Source organism: Hippoglossus hippoglossus, chromosome 17, assembly GCF_009819705.1.
Source record: "Hippoglossus hippoglossus isolate fHipHip1 chromosome 17, fHipHip1.pri, whole genome shotgun sequence".
Lineage (NCBI taxonomy): Eukaryota > Metazoa > Chordata > Actinopteri > Pleuronectiformes > Pleuronectidae > Hippoglossus > Hippoglossus hippoglossus.
Window position 1 is genome coordinate 5,832,864 of NC_047167.1, and position 22,065 is coordinate 5,854,928.

The window sequence follows — 22,065 nt, forward strand, 5'->3', positions numbered from 1 at the left end:
AAAGGTGGAAATAGATCTGGGACTTACTGAAATGTATAGATTTACCACGAAGTAAAGCATCTTTATAGATAAAGGTATTGAAGCTCTGTGTCAATATGTTGTCATTTTCTGCATCTCTTCCTAGCACATAAAATAAATCCTGCTATGAAACCATTAACATGACATGATAGTGGGCCTACAAATTAAAAAATGACCATCTGTTTTCGACTGAATATGACGCTGACAACCATCAAGGATGGTGTAAGGTTCCTTGTGTGTCAAAAACCCTGTTGACGTCAATAGTGGTACATGCCTGAGGCTCTATTCCTCATCTCTGACCATTATCAGCTGACTATGCTGCCCCCTGGTGGCTACGACCACAGCTCAGCGTGCACCTCATACTGTCCGACGTGATTAACAATCATGTCAATAATGTTAGTTAAGATATACATGTAAATAGATAACAATGCTTATTTTCTCAGTAGTATTTTTCTTTGGGCTGTTCTAGAGACTCCAGCTTTTCCAACAATAATGCAGCTGACACTTCAGCTGCATAAGCAGATTTCAATAGCATTTTTAAAAAGCTACCATTTGTTTGTATTCGATTTATTCATTTAAAAAAAATCTTCAGATAGCTTTATTCCTACATATGAATCAACAGCATTCAACCAAACTTATGAAGAGGATTCAATTTAATTAAGTTCTACATTGCACTTTGTCTTGTGTATGGTCAGAATGACAATAAGGTGAATGTGGTATTTTATTGCTTTTTAAAGACTTAATTTAAAAGAAATTTCCATCACAAAATAAATATTAAACATTGTAAAATGAGTCATAATCAAATACATATATTTTTGGGATTTGGAAATTAAGTTGAAAATAAAGAAAACTAAAACAAATTAAATAACAAAATTGGATTAAAAAAAACAAGGGGAGTGTTTGTATTCAGTGTATATTTAGTTTTATATATTCATAATATTAATATTTAGTGGTTGAAGAGGAGCGGGAGTCGCGGCCCTTTTACGTCATCACTCCGCGTCAGGAACCCACCATCAGCTCAACACATCTGACACGTGAGTCGAACTGGTTCGTGTTTACTGTTTTGTATCGAGTCACATTTCACGTGAATCAGGCTGAATGGGTCATCTTACTCTTCTTTAACTATTTATTAAAACTGTCTGATAAATTCAGAGTTTATTTGTGTTTAAGTTGTCGTGCAGCGACTTAAGTAACGGCTGTCGGTCGAGTTTCAGCCAAACTCCTTTCCAGAACAAGTCAATTTAATTTTCATAAAACACACGTTGTGATATCACCTGAGACATCTAAAGCCGGAGATCAAAACAAATAGATATACCTTGTTTACATTTCATTTCCTGCTAGCCGTTTGTATCAGTCTTCGATCAAACCATGAGATTGAATACATCGATGTAAATATACGGGATACTTTCCTCTTAGTCCTAGTCGTAAGTGTTTCACATTTAACATTAACAAACTTAACTATTAGTTATTCATTTGGTGAATCAGATGGATCTGAGCAATGTTCATTTTATAGACTCGTGTTTTTTTGTTTCCTGTGACAGACTCAAGATCAAACATCTCCTCTCTCAGGACCGAGACGTTGAACTGATCACCTTCAACTCATCACCGTGAGGCGAAAGCTATGTTGGAAAAAGCAGAGGAAACAAACCCACAGAAAGGAGGAGGAGGAACGAAGAGGAAACACCCCGGTGGTGATGATGGGAAAGGAGAAGAGAGGAGGAGGAAGGGAGGTGAAGAAGGAGAGAGGGGTCAGGGAGACGGTGGCAGGAAGCGCCTGGACCCCCTCAGTGTGGGATATTTCCGCCGAGTGGGAGAGAGACTCAGTGACGGTTTTGAAGATAAAGAGGAGAGAGGTGAGAATAAGTGTTCTGATGATGTGAGCAACTGGAAGGTTGGAAAAGTGCGGAAGAAGAACACATGACATTATAGTAGTACACTTCCATATCAGAACAAAAATAAGTGCCTTCTTCTTATTAAGCACCTTTTTAGACATGAACTCTGAAAAATGTCCAGAATATTAGGTTTGGACGTTTTCCTGAGTTTTCCTCTCACATATGAAGAACACTGCAGGAGATTGCCCGAGTCAGGCGCGTTTGCAAAAAACAGGAAAATGGGTGGGGCGCTTGAGTGCAGCATGTAGGAGGCAGAACACGACGTACAAATCACATGATTCTGTTTACATCACATCGACACCAGCGACGGCCCTTATCACCAAAAGCTCTCAAATCTCTTTCCAGATTAAATATTCTTCTGTGTCCTGTACGTCTAGGACACCTCTTTTTCACTTTAGCCTTTGTTGCATGTCAATCTTTAAATGCCATTATAATTTCCAAGAACCCAAAGTGCATTAAGACTTCAAATTGCTTGTTTTAACCAATGAACTGTCAGTGTAAACCTAAAGGCGTTCAGTATAAAAAATTCAAACTTGCAGTCGGAGAACGAGCCATGTAGCATTTCTCTGAAAAATTACTTTAATTATTTGAGGGTCTGGTTATTAAATTGACTAATCTTTTTAGCTTCATTTCAAATGATATGTAGCCCTAGTTCTTACGGAACATGAACAGCTTATTATGTCGATCAGTTTATTGTTTGACCAGATGATCTGTCATTTAGCTCTCAGCTTTAAAAGTCCAGATGTGCTTTTAGAAAAGTGTTTAAAGAAGTTTCATCCATGTTCACTGAAAGGTGTAACTTTCTCTTTGCATTGATGGAGATCTTGAGATATTCATGAATTCTATGTTGCCCCCCCTTCTGCTCAGCACTACTGTCCTCACATTTTTTTTACTCCGGTCGTTATCATTATATCTTTTCTCTGTTGACCCTGGTTCCTCTCTCACTGTCGCCCATAGCGATGTTCGTGGAGAATGTGCTCTCTGAAGTAAAAGGTAAAGCGATGATGGTGGCGATGGACTGCACAGGAAGCATCACCCTGCAGCGGCTGCTCCCTCTGTCCAGCCCTGAGCAGGTGGGAGAGGTGCTGGCTGAACTGGGTGGAGAATCCGGCTCAGAGTTTCAGGTGGTTTCCTGCGATCGCTGCGGGGGCCATGTCGTGGAAAGTGCAGTCAGACAGATGTCCAGGTGGACGGGTAAGATTCTTCTCTCATCACTGTGCCAAATTCTTTGTCGTAAAATAATCAAGTCACACAAAACACCTCAGCTTGTCTGTATCGATTGCTTCCATTTTATTTTTTTTAGAGTCATCACAGAAGGACTCGTCTGATACCACAGAAGAAGAAGAGGATAGTTTTGAATTGCTGGAGGCGCAGGTGTTGTCTCTCAGTCAGGTGGTCAGAGACAACATTGAAGAGTTCATCCAACATGTCCATGGCTCACACGTGGTGCGCACACTTCTACACCTGTTGGCAGGCTGCCTCGGACCCCCCCGCACTGAATCCCGTCCAGGTACGAACACACACACACACACACACACTTATTGCGTGGCTGACACTGATGTGCTGCAAACATCGACTGAGCTCCGCAGTGGAATTAATGTTATTTCCTGCCTCTGTCCTCACCCCCCCCCGAGACCAAATTAATTGTGGCCAATCCCTTTTGTGTCATTGAGCCATTTTGAGCTTAAGCAGGGACAAAAGTATTTATAAAGCAACGTTAAAAACGTTAAATTTCAATGGATCTGTCACTTCAAATTGTTTTGGAAATACAGTTCCTATGATACTTTTTGGGATATAAACAGGAATAATAATGTTTCTGAATTACTTTTAAAACTTCATTGTGCTGAGTTTTACATAGTGTCTTCTTTTCTATGATTTCTAACTGGATTGATTGAGGTTAATTCATGACTGATATAATTGTATCCCCAGAAAGTGTGCAGTTATTCAATCAGCCATCGTGTGGCAGCAGTGTCATGTACAACATCATGCAGCTACAGGATATGGAGTTTCATTAAATGTTCACATCAGAAATGAGAAAAGATTTGATCACAGAAATGTGACCTCGGTCAGATTGTTGGTACCCGACTGCTCTCAAGCTGCAGCTCCAACTGCTGCTTGTGTTGATAAAAAGGACAAATCACTGAATAAGTAACTTGAGTTGTATTTAGAGCTCTGGCTGTGGAAGTTTCCCTTTCACCTCATGTAGCATCTTCACCCCACATCTCTCCCTCCAAGCCTCCCCTTTAATTCTCACCCTCACAGTTTGAAAAGCCCTGGCCTAACACATCCAGTTTTTCTTCTTGAACATCTGGTGACCCTGCGTTTCTGCTCCAGTCATCCCTCACCAGACAGAGAGACAACTGTCTGAATATCAAGGCTTTTGGCGTGTGGCTTTTTTCACATCACTCTGCACTTTACATTTCATTCCAGCATGACACGAAGAAAATAGAGCTATGATTGTTCTTTGAGGCTGCTCGCAAGTGTCAGGACATTTACACCCAGAGGCATGTTTGCTTTAATCTTGAATTCATGCCATCTTTTCTCCCTTTTGATATTCTCTTTTTCCTCCCAGGTGCAAAAGTGCGCGGGGTCGCTCCTTTGCTGACAGACTTTGAGATTCCCACGTCATTTTGGTACGAGCTGAAAAGCCTCACGGAGACCTTGATGGAAAACATTAATCGTGAGTCATCTTTCATCAAACCCTGACACGACACGTATAATCTCCAGCATTGTGGTATTGCACAAAAAAAGTCATGGGGTCAACCTAATCACACACATTTAGATTTTCCAAAAGATAACTTTTGATTTGGAATGATTTTTAAATATTTGAAAACATGGAAATGAGAAAGTTGTCTACTTGGTGTGGTGGAAATATAGACATGGAACAATTATCAGTAGAGTTAACAATTTTTCCTTACATTTATATTATATGTGATTTTAAGAGTTGTATTTAGTATGTACATATTTAGGATTTAATTAATTTATTTATCTCATAGTTTCTGCTCGACCACATATTTCACATATCAACAGGTGCTGTCAGTAGTGCTGTCTCCTTCTTGTCCTCTGCTGAGCATATTTCTGGAATCAGAAAAACAGTCTTTTAAATGCAAGTGCGGACTCATAGGAGAGTCAGTGGGGTACACCTGAAGGGCAGCAGTTTGTAATAGAAAGCTGCTTAGAATTCCTATGATTAGTCCAACTATGAAGTTTAAATACCACAACAAAATGAAGTCAATAAATTCTCTCCCTGCTCAGGTCATCAGTTCATTAAGGAACATAAAGAGAAAACAAGTCTGATGACTGAAGAGAGACACAACATATGGTTCTTTCTGTTCTTTCTGTCAATATCCTCCATGCATCACTCAGGGCACTGATTGAAACTAGACTGTCACTCAGTCGAGCAAATACCTCCACCAAAGCCCAACAGTCCCCTCCTGGAACCACATTTAAATTCACTACATCCAGATTTTTATTTGGATCTGCACCAACTGAAACACACTCCTATAATCAGTGCTCTAAACATGTTTGATCTTCTTTTATAAAGATTCATTAATTATTCTGAGATAACTGTTGCAAAACAATGTTAAAGAAATCTGGATTCAAACCAAAATGTTATATGTTCTTCCCTGACCCATAAAGCATCCTTCCACTAAATTTAATGATAATCCGTCCAGCAGTTTTTGTGTAATCTTGCTAAATAACAGACAAACATAACCTCCTTGAAGGTAAAAATAATTTGAATGAGTATAGGCCTCAGTACACTGTGTGGGTTTTTGAACGTCAATAAATGACAGTCCTGGATCACACCATCACACACTAAAGACAGCCTGCAGCAAAAAGAGAGAAAGGAGGGAGGAATAATGGATTAATACAAGGTTATGTAAAATAGAATTACGGTTATATAACGCGGAGCTTTAGATATATCTCAGGTCCATTCAGATGGTAAAGAAAAGTTACCCATTTCATTTAACACTTACCTGATCTACCCATCAAAGAAAAGAATGCTGTTTGTACATTCAAGTAATTAATGTTAATCAGGATCTAGCATTCTGAAAGTGATGGGACACACTAACTTCCATTGTTATAGCAGCAGTCTCCAGCATAATGGCTGAATCCATTCAGGAAGCATAGAAAGAATCCCGTTGAATAAATAATTAATAACCAGACGATCAACAACCTGAAAATTATTTCCAAAATTCAAAAGACATGGACTCATGTCCCCCCCCTATCTCTGCATCTCCAGCAGGGCTCAGTCACTCTGTGGTTATATTTAATTGTACCAGCCTGTGCATCCTTCCTGTGGGTATGTGCTGTAATTCATATAAACACGTGGATACTTGGTGAGCCTTTCTATAACTAGGCTATTTCTGACTCATCTTTAGCACTTGGTATTAATACACTGATAATCTGCATAAAATCCCAGTGTTCCTGTCTAAGTAGATTTAACTCTACCTGCTGTTTTCAAAACATTTTCTATCACTGCCAAGGTATCCTCATGTCACCCCAACAGAATGAAGAACGACTAAAATATGTAAATATTCAAAACAACTATTTGGCATATGAGCTTGCTAGACCTCAAGGATACACACACAGGATTGAAGTACAACTGTTGGCCACAGGGCAAACAAAACAAAAGGCAGAAAGATTGACTACTCTTCTCTCTCTTCTCATCTCTTTCCTGTCTAGTGAGCGTGACAGATGCTGTTGCCAGCGCAGTGTTCCAGACCATGTTGACTGTCTGTCACAGAAAAAGGCCCAAACTCTGCAAACAGCTCCTCAAACAAATCATGGAGTACCTGACAAGTCGCAGTGCTGCTCCGGGACTGAGGTCGGTCCTGAATCCTACCTGACATGAATTTATCTTATAAATTATGTTATTTCCACTAAGTGTAACATGGGGTATTGCTTTTCTTTTGGCTGTAGTCCACTTCTGGTCTTCCTGAAGGATCAGGCTTCGAGTCACCTCATTGAGACGATCATACAGCTATCCCACAAGCCCCTTCTGCGTGACCTCTACAAGAACCATCTCAAGGGTCACATGGTCGACCTAGCCCTCCATCCCATCGCCAACTTTCCCATACAGCGTCTGACTGCAGCGTCCGCCAAATACAAAATGGTAGGTAATAACTGTCCAGCCCTCTGCGTCATAGTCAGTGATACACTCACAAAATATTATTATCGTGCCCTTGCAACAGAACGTTTAGTCCTTATTAGTATGGAAGAAGCTGCATCATCTCTGATGTATCCAGACAAGGGCGGTGCTATGGGTCACAATGAGGTCAACAACATGCTCTCCTCTCTTTGTAATAAAATAGTTACTGTGCTGGAATTCATATTTTAGTCATAATCCCATTTTATCCATGTATGATTAAGGAATTACTATCTTTAAAAAATGTGCATTTAAATGGTAAATGGGCTTTTCTAGTCTTCATGTCCGCTCAAAGTGTTTTTACAGGACAGTTTTGCCATTCACCCATTCACACACACATTCATACAGTGCATCTAGCAGCAGCTGTCAGAGGCAATTTGTGGTTCGGTATCTTGCCCAAGGACACTGGGATCAAACCTCTGACCCTCTGGTTAGTGGAACACCCACTCTACCTCCTGAGCCACAGTATTTATGTGATGGAGCAAATTAAGCATGCATGTGTACTATGATCACATTATGTGTCAAATATGTCGAGCATTAAATGACTTGTATGGTCATACTGTCTTTTTGTTTGTCAGCCTGCCTGTTATGGAAAATCTGTAATAATTTGTATCTGAATATTGAACTCCAGGTATAACTGAACTCTCTCTGTCCCATCTCCTGTCTCTGTAGTTCCTGACGTTGTTCGATGAGCTGATCCAAGGTGTGGAGGCCGTCTTGGCCTCAGGTCACATGGGGGTGATCGTCCAGCTGGCGGAGAGCTGTGCAGAGAGCGAAGAGAAACAGGACGACTTGCTGCAGTGTCTCCTGCGTGTAAGCCCTAAAGAGTATATGTTATTGACTTATGAAGGTCCACACGGGTGTTGAATCAATTTAACAAAATCCTTTACTGTTTATTCCTCTTTTACAACTGAGATCGAAACTTGATAACACTATAAAACTACTTAATGTTTGATTTATGGATTAATCGGGATCCTGTTGACTTGCTGCCTCGCAGGCGTTCCACTGCGCTGAGCCCGGCTCCCGACACGTCAGCTGCCTTCCCCTCTTCATGTCCCTGCTCACCTACGAGGTGTACTACCACTCTGAAACAGCAGAGGGCGGCACGTCAACAGAGGTGAGCAGCTGAGAGGAATCTAATCATGTATGAATGAATGCTACAGTGTGTTGATGTTAAATACATGTTGCAGATGCAGGGAGGTGACTTTGTGGATTTCTTGATCATTTTCCAGGTCCCACTGTCGTCCATCTGTTATCATGGCTCGCGGCTGGTCCAGGCGCTGTCCAGGTTCAAGGAGCGCTCGATCCTCCTCAGCAGCCTGCGCACCCTGAGCCCTGCTGACATCTTGACGCTGGCCTCTGACCCTGCGGGCAGCCACGTCCTCCAGGCCCTCATCACCACATCCAGCGACAAAGGGAGGGGCAAGATCCTTAGGAGACTGGAGGTACGAGTACAAGGGAGCGACTACTAATCGCAGAAACGATTAGTAGATGAATTGATCTCTTTGGACCGTTGTTCAGACAAAACAAGCAATTTGGAGACATTACTCTGGACTTGAGGAAATTGTGGTGGTCATTATCCTCTATTGAGCCTTTTTCACGACCTGCGGGTAAAGTCCAGAGAAATGTGAACACGCTGTGTGGTGAAATTCCACAAATTTTCTAAGGGCTTTATACTAGGGGACCAGGCGGAGAAAGTCCGCAGAAACTGTGGACCTCTCACTCGGAAATTTGCACTCACACATGCAGCTCCTCCAGAGAATAGAAAAGTGCTGCGGAGTTCAGTGCATGTCTGAAAGCAGCTTTTCTGACATTTAATAAATCAGAAGCTGCCGTTAACTTTGAATCTGGGAATAAATGTTTATTTTTTTCCATTCATATATTTTGTCAGTTAAATTAGACATCTTTTTAGACATGGTTGCTTGACCATACTGTTGCTAGTTTTGTATGAGTGACTTTCACATTAGTGACTACCACTTAATTCCAAACATGCCTTTAGTCAGACTTTAGAATACGCCCTCCAGAGGGTGTAAAATACACTTCTTAATTGAAGAAAAGTTCCAGTCTCTTCTCCTCTGTGGACATTTAAGTTACAGACTTTATCTATGTTAAAATTATGAAAATATCAGAGAAATAATTTGAAAAATAGAGGGAAAAAGCAAAGAGTTGAACATAATGAAAGAGGCAGGACGAGAAGCTTTTTCATCAAACCGTTTCTCCTCACAGGGTCTGCACGTTCAGATGGCATGCTCCAGGCTGGGCAGTCGGGTGCTGGAAGCCATATGGAACAGTGCATCCGTGAATCAGAGGCAAAGCATCGCACAGGACCTAGGTAACACAAAAGGCTTTCACCCACTTTTCTGTAGAATTTCACATTTTATCCAGTTCAAATGTAATTATTTCCCTCCCCTATCGCCCCTTCTCTTCCAGTTCCAAGTGAAAACCAGCTGAGGTCGGATCAGTTCGCTCGTCACGTGTGGGCCAAATTCGCTCTCTCCCACTTTGTGCACAGACGAGCGCACTGGCAGGAAATACAGGCGGGCGAGTCCAAGAAGAGGAAGCTTTTCAGTGACATTCTGGAATAGAAATTCGTAACAGCTTTCATTTTTTATTTCCTACATATGTTGATAAAAATAAAATAGCAAATTGTCTTTCTCTGTGTGGTCTCAGGAGAGTAAATACAGCCCCAGTCTTTAGTTCAAACCACTGTTGCGCCATTAGGTGCAAGAATCCGCATGGCCTGTAGGGGGTGCTAGTGGAGCATTCAATGTTTTCCTGAGGTCTGGGTTCAGTTGTGACATGAGCAGAGTAACACCGGCTCCAATGTGTAAACACAGTCAATTTGCAAAACTGTCTGAAACTCTGAACCAAAGACACACAGCTGAAACATCTTATCCTCTAGAGTCATGTTGTTTGTCATTGGAATTGCTGGGATGAGCATAATGGGAAAAACCCTTGAAGCTATAATTGATCATTCAGTTGCTCTGAATGTCGTGTTTCTTCAATGGAAACAAAAACCAAATCCCTGCTGTGATAAAATCAAAATAAAATCTTTTGTCGCAGGCCTGTTGGAGACACATTAGCACAGATCATTGATTATGAATTGATTTGACGAAGAGAGAACTTTATCCTGACAGGTGCTTGTCACACGGAGCCAAGAAGTAACGTTCCAGCACGTGTTACTGGTTCTGGAACAACCAGAACGATCACCTCACCCCATGTAGTAAATGCATTGTCAATTTATTTAGATGGGTTTAAAAACATGGTCAGCAAACTCTTTTCCATAATGTACAGATTCAGACAAACGGGTCCAATTCTAGTGTCTTAAAATTGTTGTAGGTCGTTTCAACCACGATTTTTCAAGCAAAACAGGGAGGATCAGCATGTTGGACAGAAAAATAGAAACCTCACGACACTAAGTCAGTCGTGTAATAATTTCAACCTTTATGAAAGTGTTGTGTGGAGGTGTGGATACAAAACAGGTGTTGATTCTACTGTATAGTAATTCTATTCTAATTGTGTTTTTTTTACATAACACATACATCAGTGCAACCACAGAAGTGTACTTTGCATTGCTTTGCAATCACTAAAGCATGACTGCACCTAGAGAGCAATTTTCCGCTTGCCACTGAAGAGTATAGAAAAGATCAGTTCACCAACATCAATTTTTTTTTTTTAAAAAGCCAATTTTTCCACATTTCTATGGCATCTAACTGTCGTATGCAGGGCTGTGGCTCGGGATCCCCTGACGGCTGTGCCAGCTGTGTGTGAGTGTGTGATAGAGAAAGTGCTGCACATGGATGCACTGTTTGATTTTGTGATTGGCAAAAAATGTAGTGCAAAGCACTTTGAGTTGTCATCAAGACTAGAAAAGCTGCATTTACCATGTCTACCATATGCAACCATTGGAATACACCTGAATTAAACGCAAAAGTAAATTGTCTGTCCAGAAACCGATGCAGAAGACTCGAGAGGGAGAATCTTGTTTTGTTTTTCAGACATCCTGACCTTTCCACTTGCAGAATATAAAGTCAAATTGTCAACTATGCACAGTTATATTATAGATAGATAGATATTTCACTCATGCTCCAATTAAGATGAAACATCTTTTTACCATGGGTCCACTAAAAGACGCTGTCGCCACTTCAGTCAATGGATCATCGCAATCACATTTTAACACATTCACAAATCACTATTTACCTCATAGGGTTTAGTAATCTGTACAAGGTGTGACATCCTCTGTCCTTAACCTTGGACAAGTCAGCAAAACATTTGAAAATAAACTTTTATCACATAATTTAAAGGGATAGTTCACCCAAAAATGAAAATTCCCTCATACTCACCCCATGCTGATGAGGGTTAAGTAGCAGGAGCAGTATGGAGGCATTTTGTGTTTTTGTTCCTGTTTTTTTTACGAAGAAGTGGTCACCATTTACTTCAATTGTATTGGATTTTGCTGCAACGCTGTTTACCCCTGAAACTCCAAAAGTGTTTTGTGGACTCAAACACTTCACGCACCCCTCCATCGGCATAGTGCTGAGTAGATAATGAGGGAATTTTCATTTTTTCATACTGAAATTGTTCCCAACTCTTGGCTCGCTGATTGGTACGAGGCCATAAGGAAACATGATTTGGGAAAAAAAGACTGAATAATAATTCTCTAAACTTAGTGGCAATTATAAGCAGCTACTTGGAGGTATCATTTCGACTTATTTAGTCAATCCTGATCTACTGTGTTACTACAACTAGAAACAAACTTTGCTAAAATGAGTAATAGAAGCATGGGGTTGGAGGAAGCTTGAGAGTTTCTTCAGTGTAGGTAAGAGAGATAAAATACTTCATGTGTGTATGATAATACTGTGATGCCCTGGAGTTAAGTTGATTAGCCTTAGCTTAGCATTGAGCATAAAGACAGAAAGTAGTGGGAAACAGCTGACCTGGCTCAAATGAAACATCCGGCAGCTGATCTGAACCTCTGGGTTTAACACCTGTGGTTCTTTAATTCACATAAACCAGAGTAAAAGCGATGATGCTGCTGTATAGTGTTGAGGTGACGAACCACATCCTGGCTGAGAACAATAACCATGTGTTACCTGGGATATAGGTGTCATTGACTGTTGCTAGGCAACATCACTGTGATGATTATAGGTCTGTGTCTGAAATCCCACCTTTATTCACTGATTCACCGCTTCCTGATTTACACACACACACACACACTCATTTATAGTATAGGAAATAGTAAATTAAGATTTATACAATTGATTGCATGTAGTGTACACTGCAGGAATTTTTGCATGAATTATCTATTTATAATTTTTTTGCATATGATTCTTAAAGAGAAAATAATTCATACTCTGATTCAGCCTGTAAATGTCGTCCATAAAACAACAAACTGCAAGTTATTTTGGACAAAGCCAAACAAATCACTGCTCCTGGGAAAGAAATAGCCCCTAAAAAAAACCACTACCTTGATTTTGAATACACTTTCTGACCACACGAGACAAAAAGTTGATTTTTGAGATGCTGTTAAGTGAATTTTGTTACCTTTGTATAAAACCAGATTTCCTATGTCCCTCTACTTTCTGCCTCTGTGCTAAGCTAAGCTAACGTCTCCAGCTTCATAGTCATCAGACAGATCAGAGAGTTTGAACCTTTCATTGATCCTCTCATCTAACTCTCTGCAAGAAATCAATCAATTAGACCTTTTTCATAAATAGCACTTATCTGAAAATAAAATCATCTACCTTCGTGTACACTAATGATCATTGAGGCATTTAGTTATAGTCTTTCCATATTTGCTTCACTGTCACCGTTTGACCTGCTATTAATCCACATTACTGGAAACACAGGCAACACTGCACGAGGCATTCAGCCCATAATGAGGCTGATTGGTGCCCTCTTTTTCAACCCACTGTTACAATGATGGTGTCACTGCGAGCCTCTCGCTTTGACAAACCACTTTTAATTGCGTGTGCTTCATTCTGAGTGTGATTTTCGAGTGAGGCCGGCCGGGCTCGCCCCTCTCTCCCTTTTGTTGTTCTTTTACTTCAGCTCTGTGCACAGATAATCAGCTCGGTGCACTCAGGAGGCAAATCAGAGGAACAATGACCTTTGAAGTGCGACGAGCCACTGGTCCTTGAAAGGAAATCACATGGATTCTCCGGGGATGTTAGCAACACTTCCTTCAATGCCACTCAATATCTGGCCAGACTAGTTAATGGACGTCACTGCAGTTTCCACATGCCTCGGTCTATCCCCAGTTCCACTTATTTCCAGTATTACCTCCTCGCTAACGTGTCTACACCCACACCTCGGGTTAATGAGCATCATTCGTTATGCACAGCTCTCACCGAAAATAGTCTTCCTTTGGAGCAAAGTGAGGAGTTAGTTCGACAGGCTTTCACAGGCACACAGCAGGTGGGTTTTCTTGTCTGTCTCTGTTACTATTGAGAAGGATTCTTCCGCCCAAGAAACCCCAGAATGAGTCAGCGACAGGAAGACACTGAGAGGGAGGATTTCTGTCACGATTTGAAAGAGTGATCGGGTGTGACAATAAAGAAATTGTATGATATTTTCCCTGTTTCCCTTTCTATTTCCCGTGGGCTTCTGTGTAGCTGTCAAACGTATGCTATTATCTGACAGTTATCTGACCTGCGAGTGTGATAATGTCCCCTTTTGTGCCAGTTGAAATGCTGCGAGACGTATTGTATAAAATCCAAACTGCCTCGGTTTGATGGGTTCACCGTACCTCTGTGCTTATCACCATCTGTCTATAATTCAGCTACTGGGGGCAAAGAAAAGGTAAAAACAACAAAAACCTCCTCTTTCTGAAAAATCAACATAAATATAGAACACATGGGATGCCAAAGGACTCTAGGACTCATCGTCTCCTTGACAACAGTCTCCAAGCAACCATTACTCCTCAAAGCATCTCTCCAACCCCGTCTCCCTCTGACTCTCTCTCTCTCTTCAGCCCCTCTGTCTCTTTGCCAATTTGTCTTCCTCTCAAGAGTCCTCCGATCCGACCATCCTCCAGACTGTCCCTGTACCAGTATCAGGACCTGAAAACTGCAGCCCTCTCGTGTGATAGCATGTGATTGGCTGTCGTCACTTCACTACACCTGCCAAAACTAGGGTGGAGCAGAAAGGCGTTGGTGGTGAGGGGCTGTTATTGGTAGTTATTTAGTTAATTGCAGAATTAATTCATTAAGAGTCATTATTTGTGGTATCTTTTTTGAAAAGTTTTGCAATTAATCAACATAATACAAAAATAAAGAATGCGTAATTTGCATACATTACGCATTATTTATGCGTACCTGTTGAGTGATGGTTTATGATAAATTTACCCAAATTGCAAAGATGTGTTTTTCTATTAGTGTTTAGCTGGCCAAATGTATATCCCAATACAATGGAGGTCAACAGAGTCATATTTGTGATTCCCTCCAATTGTTTGATTTGAGCACAGCGTTTAAAAATAACATTTACGGTATCATGGGAAACATCACTTTTCTGCCCTCTTCCTTGATTAATCATTAAAACTCTGCTGTTTTGACAGTGAACCTCTGAAGCTGGATTATCTTGAGAGCAATACCAGCATCAGAGCATTCTTTGGACTTAAGTGGAGCTAACAACATGAACAATGTCTCAGTTCCAGATTAATATTCTTACTGGTCACAACTATGTTAGACAGGCCACATGTCTGCTGTAAACAGCTTCGGCCGTCTTATTTATTACCTACATTTCATGTGTGGCCCTTCTGCAACAGGCTCTGCACATCCCCTGTGTGGTCCAACACCCCTACTGATCCAAAAGCACACCAATTCTGAAAATATGATTTGGAAAAAAAAGTGATTCGGAAAAATGTCTATTTTTCAGTGGACTGAGCCACAAATTAAATCTCAATGTTAAGTGGTGTTCATAGCCGAAATCTTAGGGACTCAAAGCTGTCTGCATGTTTAGAAACCATTAGAGTTAAGTGGGAAAGCACATGTTTTGCAATCAACCTTTTACTCAGGAGCCACTTTAACATTAAATTGTGGCTAAACACAGGTTTTCTCATCACATTTATTAAAACTCTGCACCTAAACAGAACACACACTTTGTTAATGACATTACACCTCTGTTTTGAAAATGGCTGCTGTGAAAAACGTCTACATGTGTGAAGCAACTCTTTAACATTGAGCATTTCCCGAACAAGAGGTTGTTAAAGATGTGTGGCAAAAAAATTGGTAGTAGGTTAACTAATTTGCTAAAACTGAAATTACAACTTCATTTAAACAAGTTAACACATTAAACATGTTAAGTTAGCTGTAACCAGGTGTAACTTTTCACCTTCCCTAGCGACTACAAATCATAAAACAAATCTGGTGACTTTCAACTACTTTGGCAAACACTGTTTTTGCAAAATCCCGTTCACTGATTTGTGAATGATGACACGTTTGCCTTTCCTAGCGTTCTAGCGTTCACAATGTTAGATTTGTAATTGTACTTCCGTGTTGTCACAGCAGCTCACCTATGTAGAATGAGCCGCTATAACTACACAGAAGTACATCTACAGATCTATGATGCCTATCGCCGTGTGTGGCTAAAACCAAAGTCCGTGTGGGCACTCTGTAGCTATGTCTGAAAAGTCCATTCATCCCCATGCACTATATAGAGCATGACTAGAGGTTGTTAAATATATAAATATATCTACCAAAGAAATAATCAGCGACCTGCAAGACAATGGGATGCTGGTAGGCAGCGCAACGAATGCAAATAAGACGTATCTACATGTGACGTCATTACGTAGCGACTTTTAGCTACATTTCAGAGCCAATAGCTTCTTCTGGGGAGATTTTTTTGGCAACACTGGTTGTAACACCTGAACTACAGCATGAGTTAGCAAGCAAGCAGGTAAGTTAAAAGTTAGCTGGTAGCAATAAAGTGACATTGTTTATAGTAATAAACAGTTGAGACTTAGTAAAGGATAATCAAAATAGTTCATGTAATAGCTAAATGATTGAAATAATGCAGTTAGCTTAAAGTAGCCAAATGGATACGTGGTTGAAGTGACTAGCTAAATGTAATGGAATGTAACTAAAGTTGAAAAAGGAAGCTTAGTCATGCATAATGGTTTAGTTTCTGATATTCCAAGTGGTGCAAATGTTACAAACCAACCTAAAGATTTAACATCACCATGCATTTTTAAGTCAATTTACATCAGTAATCTGAACATGACAGTTGACTTTATCTGTGAGTGTATATGGGACTAAAAAGGTGGAGAATTCACCGTTGCCATTGAGGACTACACCTTAGAACCAGCTGCTGGATAATGGCTCTCATAGTCTTATCATTAGGCAGATAACGTGACAGATCTCTCATGTGTTAGGTATATATCTTGAATTTTGGTGGTTTATATTGCTTGCTCTTGTTTCATATTGGCTCCTGATTTCTCTGCAACATAAGATTTTGTTACAGCCACAAAAAGTTGACGTTGCATCTTTAAACCGCCAAGTCCTAAATGGAACAACTGTCCCGAGAGGCCCCAGTCTGTCTGGAGGACCTGTGACTCATCTGATGACCTGCCACAGCATCCCGCGAAATGGCTGCAACAAGACATTCATTTCAAAATGTTGCTATAAAAAAGGACAAGATGCTCATTCAGGATGTCAAAGAAAAACTGAATTTATTCTCAGTGGAAAGATGACGGTGCTTCGTAGATGGTGACAAAAGGGTGACCATATGTCAGTGATGCCGCCACGCTTGAAGAGATAACCAAACAACGTTTCCAGAACGTTCTCTTCTTGGGTCCCCTGTGTGGCCGGACCCCACAGAATCAGTCTTAACACATGTAACAATGTCAGTGGGTAAAAAGACAATTATGAAAACACCACACAGCCAAAGGTAGGTTTTAGGTTTTCTCCTGTTTGTCCTCGAGCGAACCAGAACTCCCTAGTGTTCTGTGACTCGACTCCGACTGAAGAAAAGTTCAGTCTGGTCATTCCTGTTAACGTCTCGTTCTTTAGAGCTGTTGTGACCTTTTTGTCTTGCGTTCTACAGTAAAGGGTTCTTTGTGCTGCTCACTCATGACGCATTCAGCGAAAAATATGGCTTTTGCGCTGATGTTTTTTTCTTCTTCTCAGTTTTGTATAAAAGTCAAAGATGAACATTTGCCAATGGTGGTATCAAACACTTCATTAGGTCCGTACGTGACACAAAAGGTGGATGCAGTGTGAAGATGGTATGAGCAGAGAAAGGGAGCATGTTTATACATAAAGGGTCTTGCTTTCGATGGCATTGCTAGAGACACTAGCTAGATTGTGCATTAGCTATTGGGCCACTGAGGTACAGTAAATGCAGTATCATGTAATTGTAAAACCTACAGGGTCATTTCTGAAAATCCTCTACTCGGCATGCTATAAAACAGGTTCTACAATAGGTTTACATCAGATTGCTAACAATCTCTACATTTGTGCGTGCTACTTGGGTGTGTGTTTATTTGTGGACCCCCCCCTCCACCCAACCCGCTTGCTGATTCACCCAAGCTCACCTCCTAATCTGTTTCTCTGCTTGTTTCTCTAAATCCTGACCTCAAAATGTGTTTTATCGATAGGGAGAAGATAAAGATTGAGTGCTGAGATCCAGGATGATTTCTGTTCTAACCATCTCTTTATCCCAGTTTTGTCTCCTTTGCTTCTCCCTTGACCTTTACTTGCCATAGCTAAATGTATATACCTCAACCACGCTGATTTTACAACTCTTACAACTAAGTTTTCTCATTCCTCTTCTTGCTCCTATCTTCAATTTTGCCCTCTTCTCCTCCTCTTTCATCTTTTCCTCCCCCTCAATACCTTTCAACCTGGTTTTGTGTGTACTTGTGTGGGAGTGTGTCTTTTTGCTTGTGTGTACATATGTGTCACAGTGCACTAAGGTCATGGCAGGAGCGAGACTTCTGGCGGAGGATCTTGCTGCCCCGGTGGCGGCTCATCTCCCGGTAACGGCCTCGATCCCTGTCGCGGTCGCGGCCGTACGTGCGCGGTACCAGCCCTGCCAAGAAGCGTTTGGCCCGGCTGGTCAGGCTCTCCCTGCGGCCTGCCCCCGGGTCCCCGTCGGTCCAACCAGGGCCCACGCAGTCGCCCCTTGCAGACCGAATGGCTGCCTCCAGAAGCTCGTTGGTACCGTGGTCCAGGGAGGCTGAGAGCTCCAGGTAGACGCAGTCGAACATCATGGCGCTGGATTGGGCCTCTGGTGAGAGAGGAGAGGGTTCTGTAAACATTGCTGTGCAGTGCACGTCATAAATAATTGAGGCTTAGCACACTGGCAGCTGGAAATGGCAATTAGAGGCAGCAGTTTGAAATGTAAGGGCTTTAGATCATGAAAGCATGTAAACCATCCACAGCATGGCAGCGACCCAGCTGGTTTGCGATGTGTATCACTGCACGATAATATCTCTGCATCAATGGCTCACTCACAGCTGTTTGGGAGACTCTTAAGGGACACCTTTTATGCACCAGATCAAGACAAATAGTGAGTCTACTGCATCTCCCTTTGTGGGGATTTGACTCCTGCAGCACACTAAACTGATTCCTCTCAGTTTAGTGTGCTGTTGAAATGTTGCCTGATAACAGCGAAAGAGACGTTGTCATAAAAGGAGAGACATTTTCCAGAACTGTGATGAGGAAAAAGCTGCTAGCTCTTTCTAGAGCTTTGATATCTTCTTTGCTCTCTCTGTGCACTGATATTAATACGAATAAAACCTCTGTAAACTAGTATTTCAATGGTCACGAAAGGGGCATGAAAAGTCAAAGAAGTGCGATGGATCACATCGAAGCAGCTACCGAGCTTGCATCTCAATGGATCTGTCTCTATGACAACGTAGATAACTATCTGCCGATGAAGACTGTTGAAAGATCTAGAAAAAAAGATAGTATGTGTACCTTCAGTTAGAAATTCATCAAGTCACATTTGATAATTGCAATTCAGTAATAGACAGACTCTGCAAAATATATTTATCAATGAATAGATAATTCGGTTTACACAAATTTCAATCCAGATTGCATTGTTTCCTTCAACCAAAGAAAAATATTATCCACTGTAGTGTGAAGGCTCTTAGACAATAGGTGACTCAAACTGAATACAGAAATGGAAGGAAATGCAAATAAAAAGGTTCCAAAGCAAAACATTTTAAAATTTGTATTTATACGGACAACTCACATTAATCAACATTTCTGTAAATGTGTTAGGCTAAGTGTCAACTTTCCAAAATATAGATTTCAGATACATTTTCATCAAACTTTTAATATTAAGTTTCCCCTTTTATTTTCATTAAATGATTGGTCTTTATAACTGTTTCTGAAATCAACATTCTACATATTCCTTTTGCAAATAGGTTTCATGAGCAGTAAATGAACGATAAGAGCCAGAGAGACAGAGGAATAAGTGATGTCAGGATGGGGTTAATGTTGCCAATAGCTGAGAGGTAAAAGCTCAAATCTCTTGGCTGCAGCTCAAACAGGAAAACGTTTTTTTCCTCAATGTGAATCTCCTGGATAAGGACAGGTGACTAAACGTGCTGTCGCTCAGTATCTCAGCTAAAAGCACCTGATTGTCTCTGGTCAAACAAGGCGGTATGATAAGGAAGGCTGACAGATACAGATCACTCTGCAACAAACAGGCTTCTCTGTCAGTGCAAACAGCATTTTTTCCCCCCAACTATATTAAGGTTCTGCTTTATTCCTGCTATTCTCTAAGCCAATCTGAGAGCTTATGAGCAGCTGTGTGCACAAAGACGACTGTTGGTTTTCATAATAACTCAATTAAACTTCGACAGTATGAACTTGGAATAACTGGGCAACAGAAAAACATGCCCTTTCTTCTGTCAATTCGTTTAGAAAAATGATTTCAACACACAATAACGTACTGCAAGAGCCAATAAAGAAACTCAAATGATCTACTCAAGAGAATTAAGACACAGAACACAAGTAGAACAAATTAGGTAAGACAAGCTCATAAAAAACTTCTATATTTAACAATATCAAGAACAATTGGCAATAGTCAATTGTTCTTGATATTGTTAAAGATTTCAGAACCACTGATGAGAAAATTTGTTTTTCCATTAACTGTCACTATTAATTCTTATTCTTTTATATTTTCTCTTAGCAAACAATGAATTTCTGTTTTCTTTGAGACAGAAATGAACATTAAAATAATTACCCAAACTGTCAGATTTTTAAAAAATGATGTTGGTTATAAATGTTCCTGTATGACTAGATCATAGACTGTATATAAAGATAGACAACATGTCTCCTCCTCTACACCTTTGCTGTGCCCAGCCACCAGTGGGCGATTGAGACGCTTTGACTTCACGTTGGGCAACCTGTTAATCTTGCACATGTAAATCTTACAGTCTATGGACACGACATAACAACTACTTTGTAGTATTCAGCAGGGGATGACGTTTTTGCTTGGTTGACATGGAGACAGATCTGTTGACAGGGGAACTCTGTCTGCTGATGTGTGATAAAGTTATAAACTACAGAAAAATAATGAATCCAGATTTGGCTGCATTTTTACAGCACGGTCACACAAGCACTGGTGTTACACAGGTACAGCACACAGCAGTAGATTTGATCTGGGTGTAATAATCCACCCACAGAGCAGCTGCCGACCAACAGCAATGCCACCTAATAGTAGATGAGGTAAGAGCGGGAGGACAAAATACAAATCCCAAACCAGATCAACAAAGCTTATCCTAATACCTATGACAGCTGATTGAATTGGATTGAGTCCATATAACTTCTAAAGGGTGTTTGGGAGATTGAATTGTAGAGGAGAGGGAAGGAGAGAAGACAAAGTGAGGGGATGAGGTGAAGTAATGATGGAGGGAGAAGATGAGTAGAGTAAACAAGGAGAGGAGTAAAAAGTAGAGGAGAGGAAACAAGGAGACGGGAATTAGGATAGGAGAAGAGATGGGGTAAAGGGATAAGGAAACAATAAAGGATAGAAGGAGAAACGGAAAGGAGAATAAATTAATGGAGAGGAGAGGAGAGTGATAGTAGCCAACAAGAGAGGACAAGATAGGAGACAGGAGGCCACCCAAAGGTAATCACAAAGGAAGGTCCCTTCCTGTATGCTGACAAGTAAAAAAAAAGAATTGAGGGATGGAGAAAGATACAGACAGAGAATCAAGTGAGATTGGCATTAAGCTGAATAGGAAGAAATGTGAGTCATGCTGAAAGAAGAGGGGGATGCTGAAAGAAGATGACAGGCAAGATGTCATATGACACGAGCAAGAGGAGGAGAAGGAGGCAGAGAGCGAGAGAGAGACAGAGGGAGGAGAAGGAGAGACAGAAAAATAACGTTGACTAAGCAAACGGAACCGGAGTTCACATTAATCAAAGCCCTGAGGAGCGGGGCCCCACCACAGACACATATTGAGCAAATGATAAATATGTGAGTGACAGTGTGCATCACTGTGTGCGTTAAGGAGGGAGAGAGAGATGTAGCAAAGAGGGGGAAGGTGAGAAATAGCAGAATAAAAGTGTCACAGTACGTGCCATAAATAGACTTTATGACTTCAGCACTCTTAGCCAGCACCCCCTTTGGTTCTTTAAGGAGGATGTTAGCTCTCTGGGCAGCCCCGTCAGCTTCCTCTGTCAGCCTCACATATCAGAACGAGTACATGTGGTCTGTCTGCAGAGAACACAGGAAACATCCGTGTCAGGCGCCCCTAGGAACAAGGCCGGAACATTTCCATATGCCATGACCGCTGCGACGCTCCCGTTTTGTTTGTTGTTATGAAGCAAGGAAAGATGCTGAGCAGAGGAATGTCTCATTATTCATTCCTCACGTCCCTGCCTGCTCCTTCCACTCGTGTCATTAAGTGTAAACCTAAGCTTTGACCGAGTCGACGGGCTATGTGCACAAATTTTACACCTGCTGCCTCTGTTTAAATTGCACAACAAAGCAAGCCAAACAAGATTTGACCTGCACAGTGAACACACACAGGTTCACATTTTTCCCTTT

The 22,065-nt window shown here is 41.1% G+C and overlaps 2 protein-coding genes across 3 annotated transcripts in view; one reads left to right on the forward strand and one right to left on the reverse strand.

Moving 5' to 3' along the window:
- Positions 1-990: 990 nt before the first annotated feature.
- On the forward strand, positions 991-9,710 carry LOC117778919 (nucleolar protein 9). Of its 2 annotated transcripts, none has more exons than XM_034614825.1 (12): positions 991-1,052; positions 1,560-1,871; positions 2,868-3,104; positions 3,214-3,420; positions 4,483-4,590; positions 6,597-6,738; positions 6,834-7,026; positions 7,732-7,872; positions 8,057-8,176; positions 8,292-8,504; positions 9,286-9,391; positions 9,490-9,710. In XM_034614825.1, exons 2-12 carry the CDS (start codon positions 1,640-1,642, stop codon positions 9,642-9,644), a joined length of 1,854 nt encoding a protein of 617 aa, XP_034470716.1. In that variant the 5' UTR covers positions 991-1,052; positions 1,560-1,639; the 3' UTR covers positions 9,645-9,710. The 2 variants fall into 2 exon arrangements, with proteins under 2 accessions (XP_034470716.1, XP_034470717.1); XM_034614826.1 differs by having other exon boundaries at positions 1,037-1,065.
- A 6,990-nt stretch (positions 9,711-16,700) lies between these two features.
- Positions 16,701-22,065, reverse strand: part of rem2 (RAS (RAD and GEM)-like GTP binding 2) — a 28,354-nt gene continuing 22,989 nt past the window's right edge. Inside the window, exon 5 of the mRNA XM_034614862.1 lies at positions 16,701-18,285. Coding sequence (XP_034470753.1) covers positions 17,957-18,285 — 329 coding nt within the window. The 3' untranslated portion in view covers positions 16,701-17,956. The remainder of the gene's footprint in view (positions 18,286-22,065) is intronic.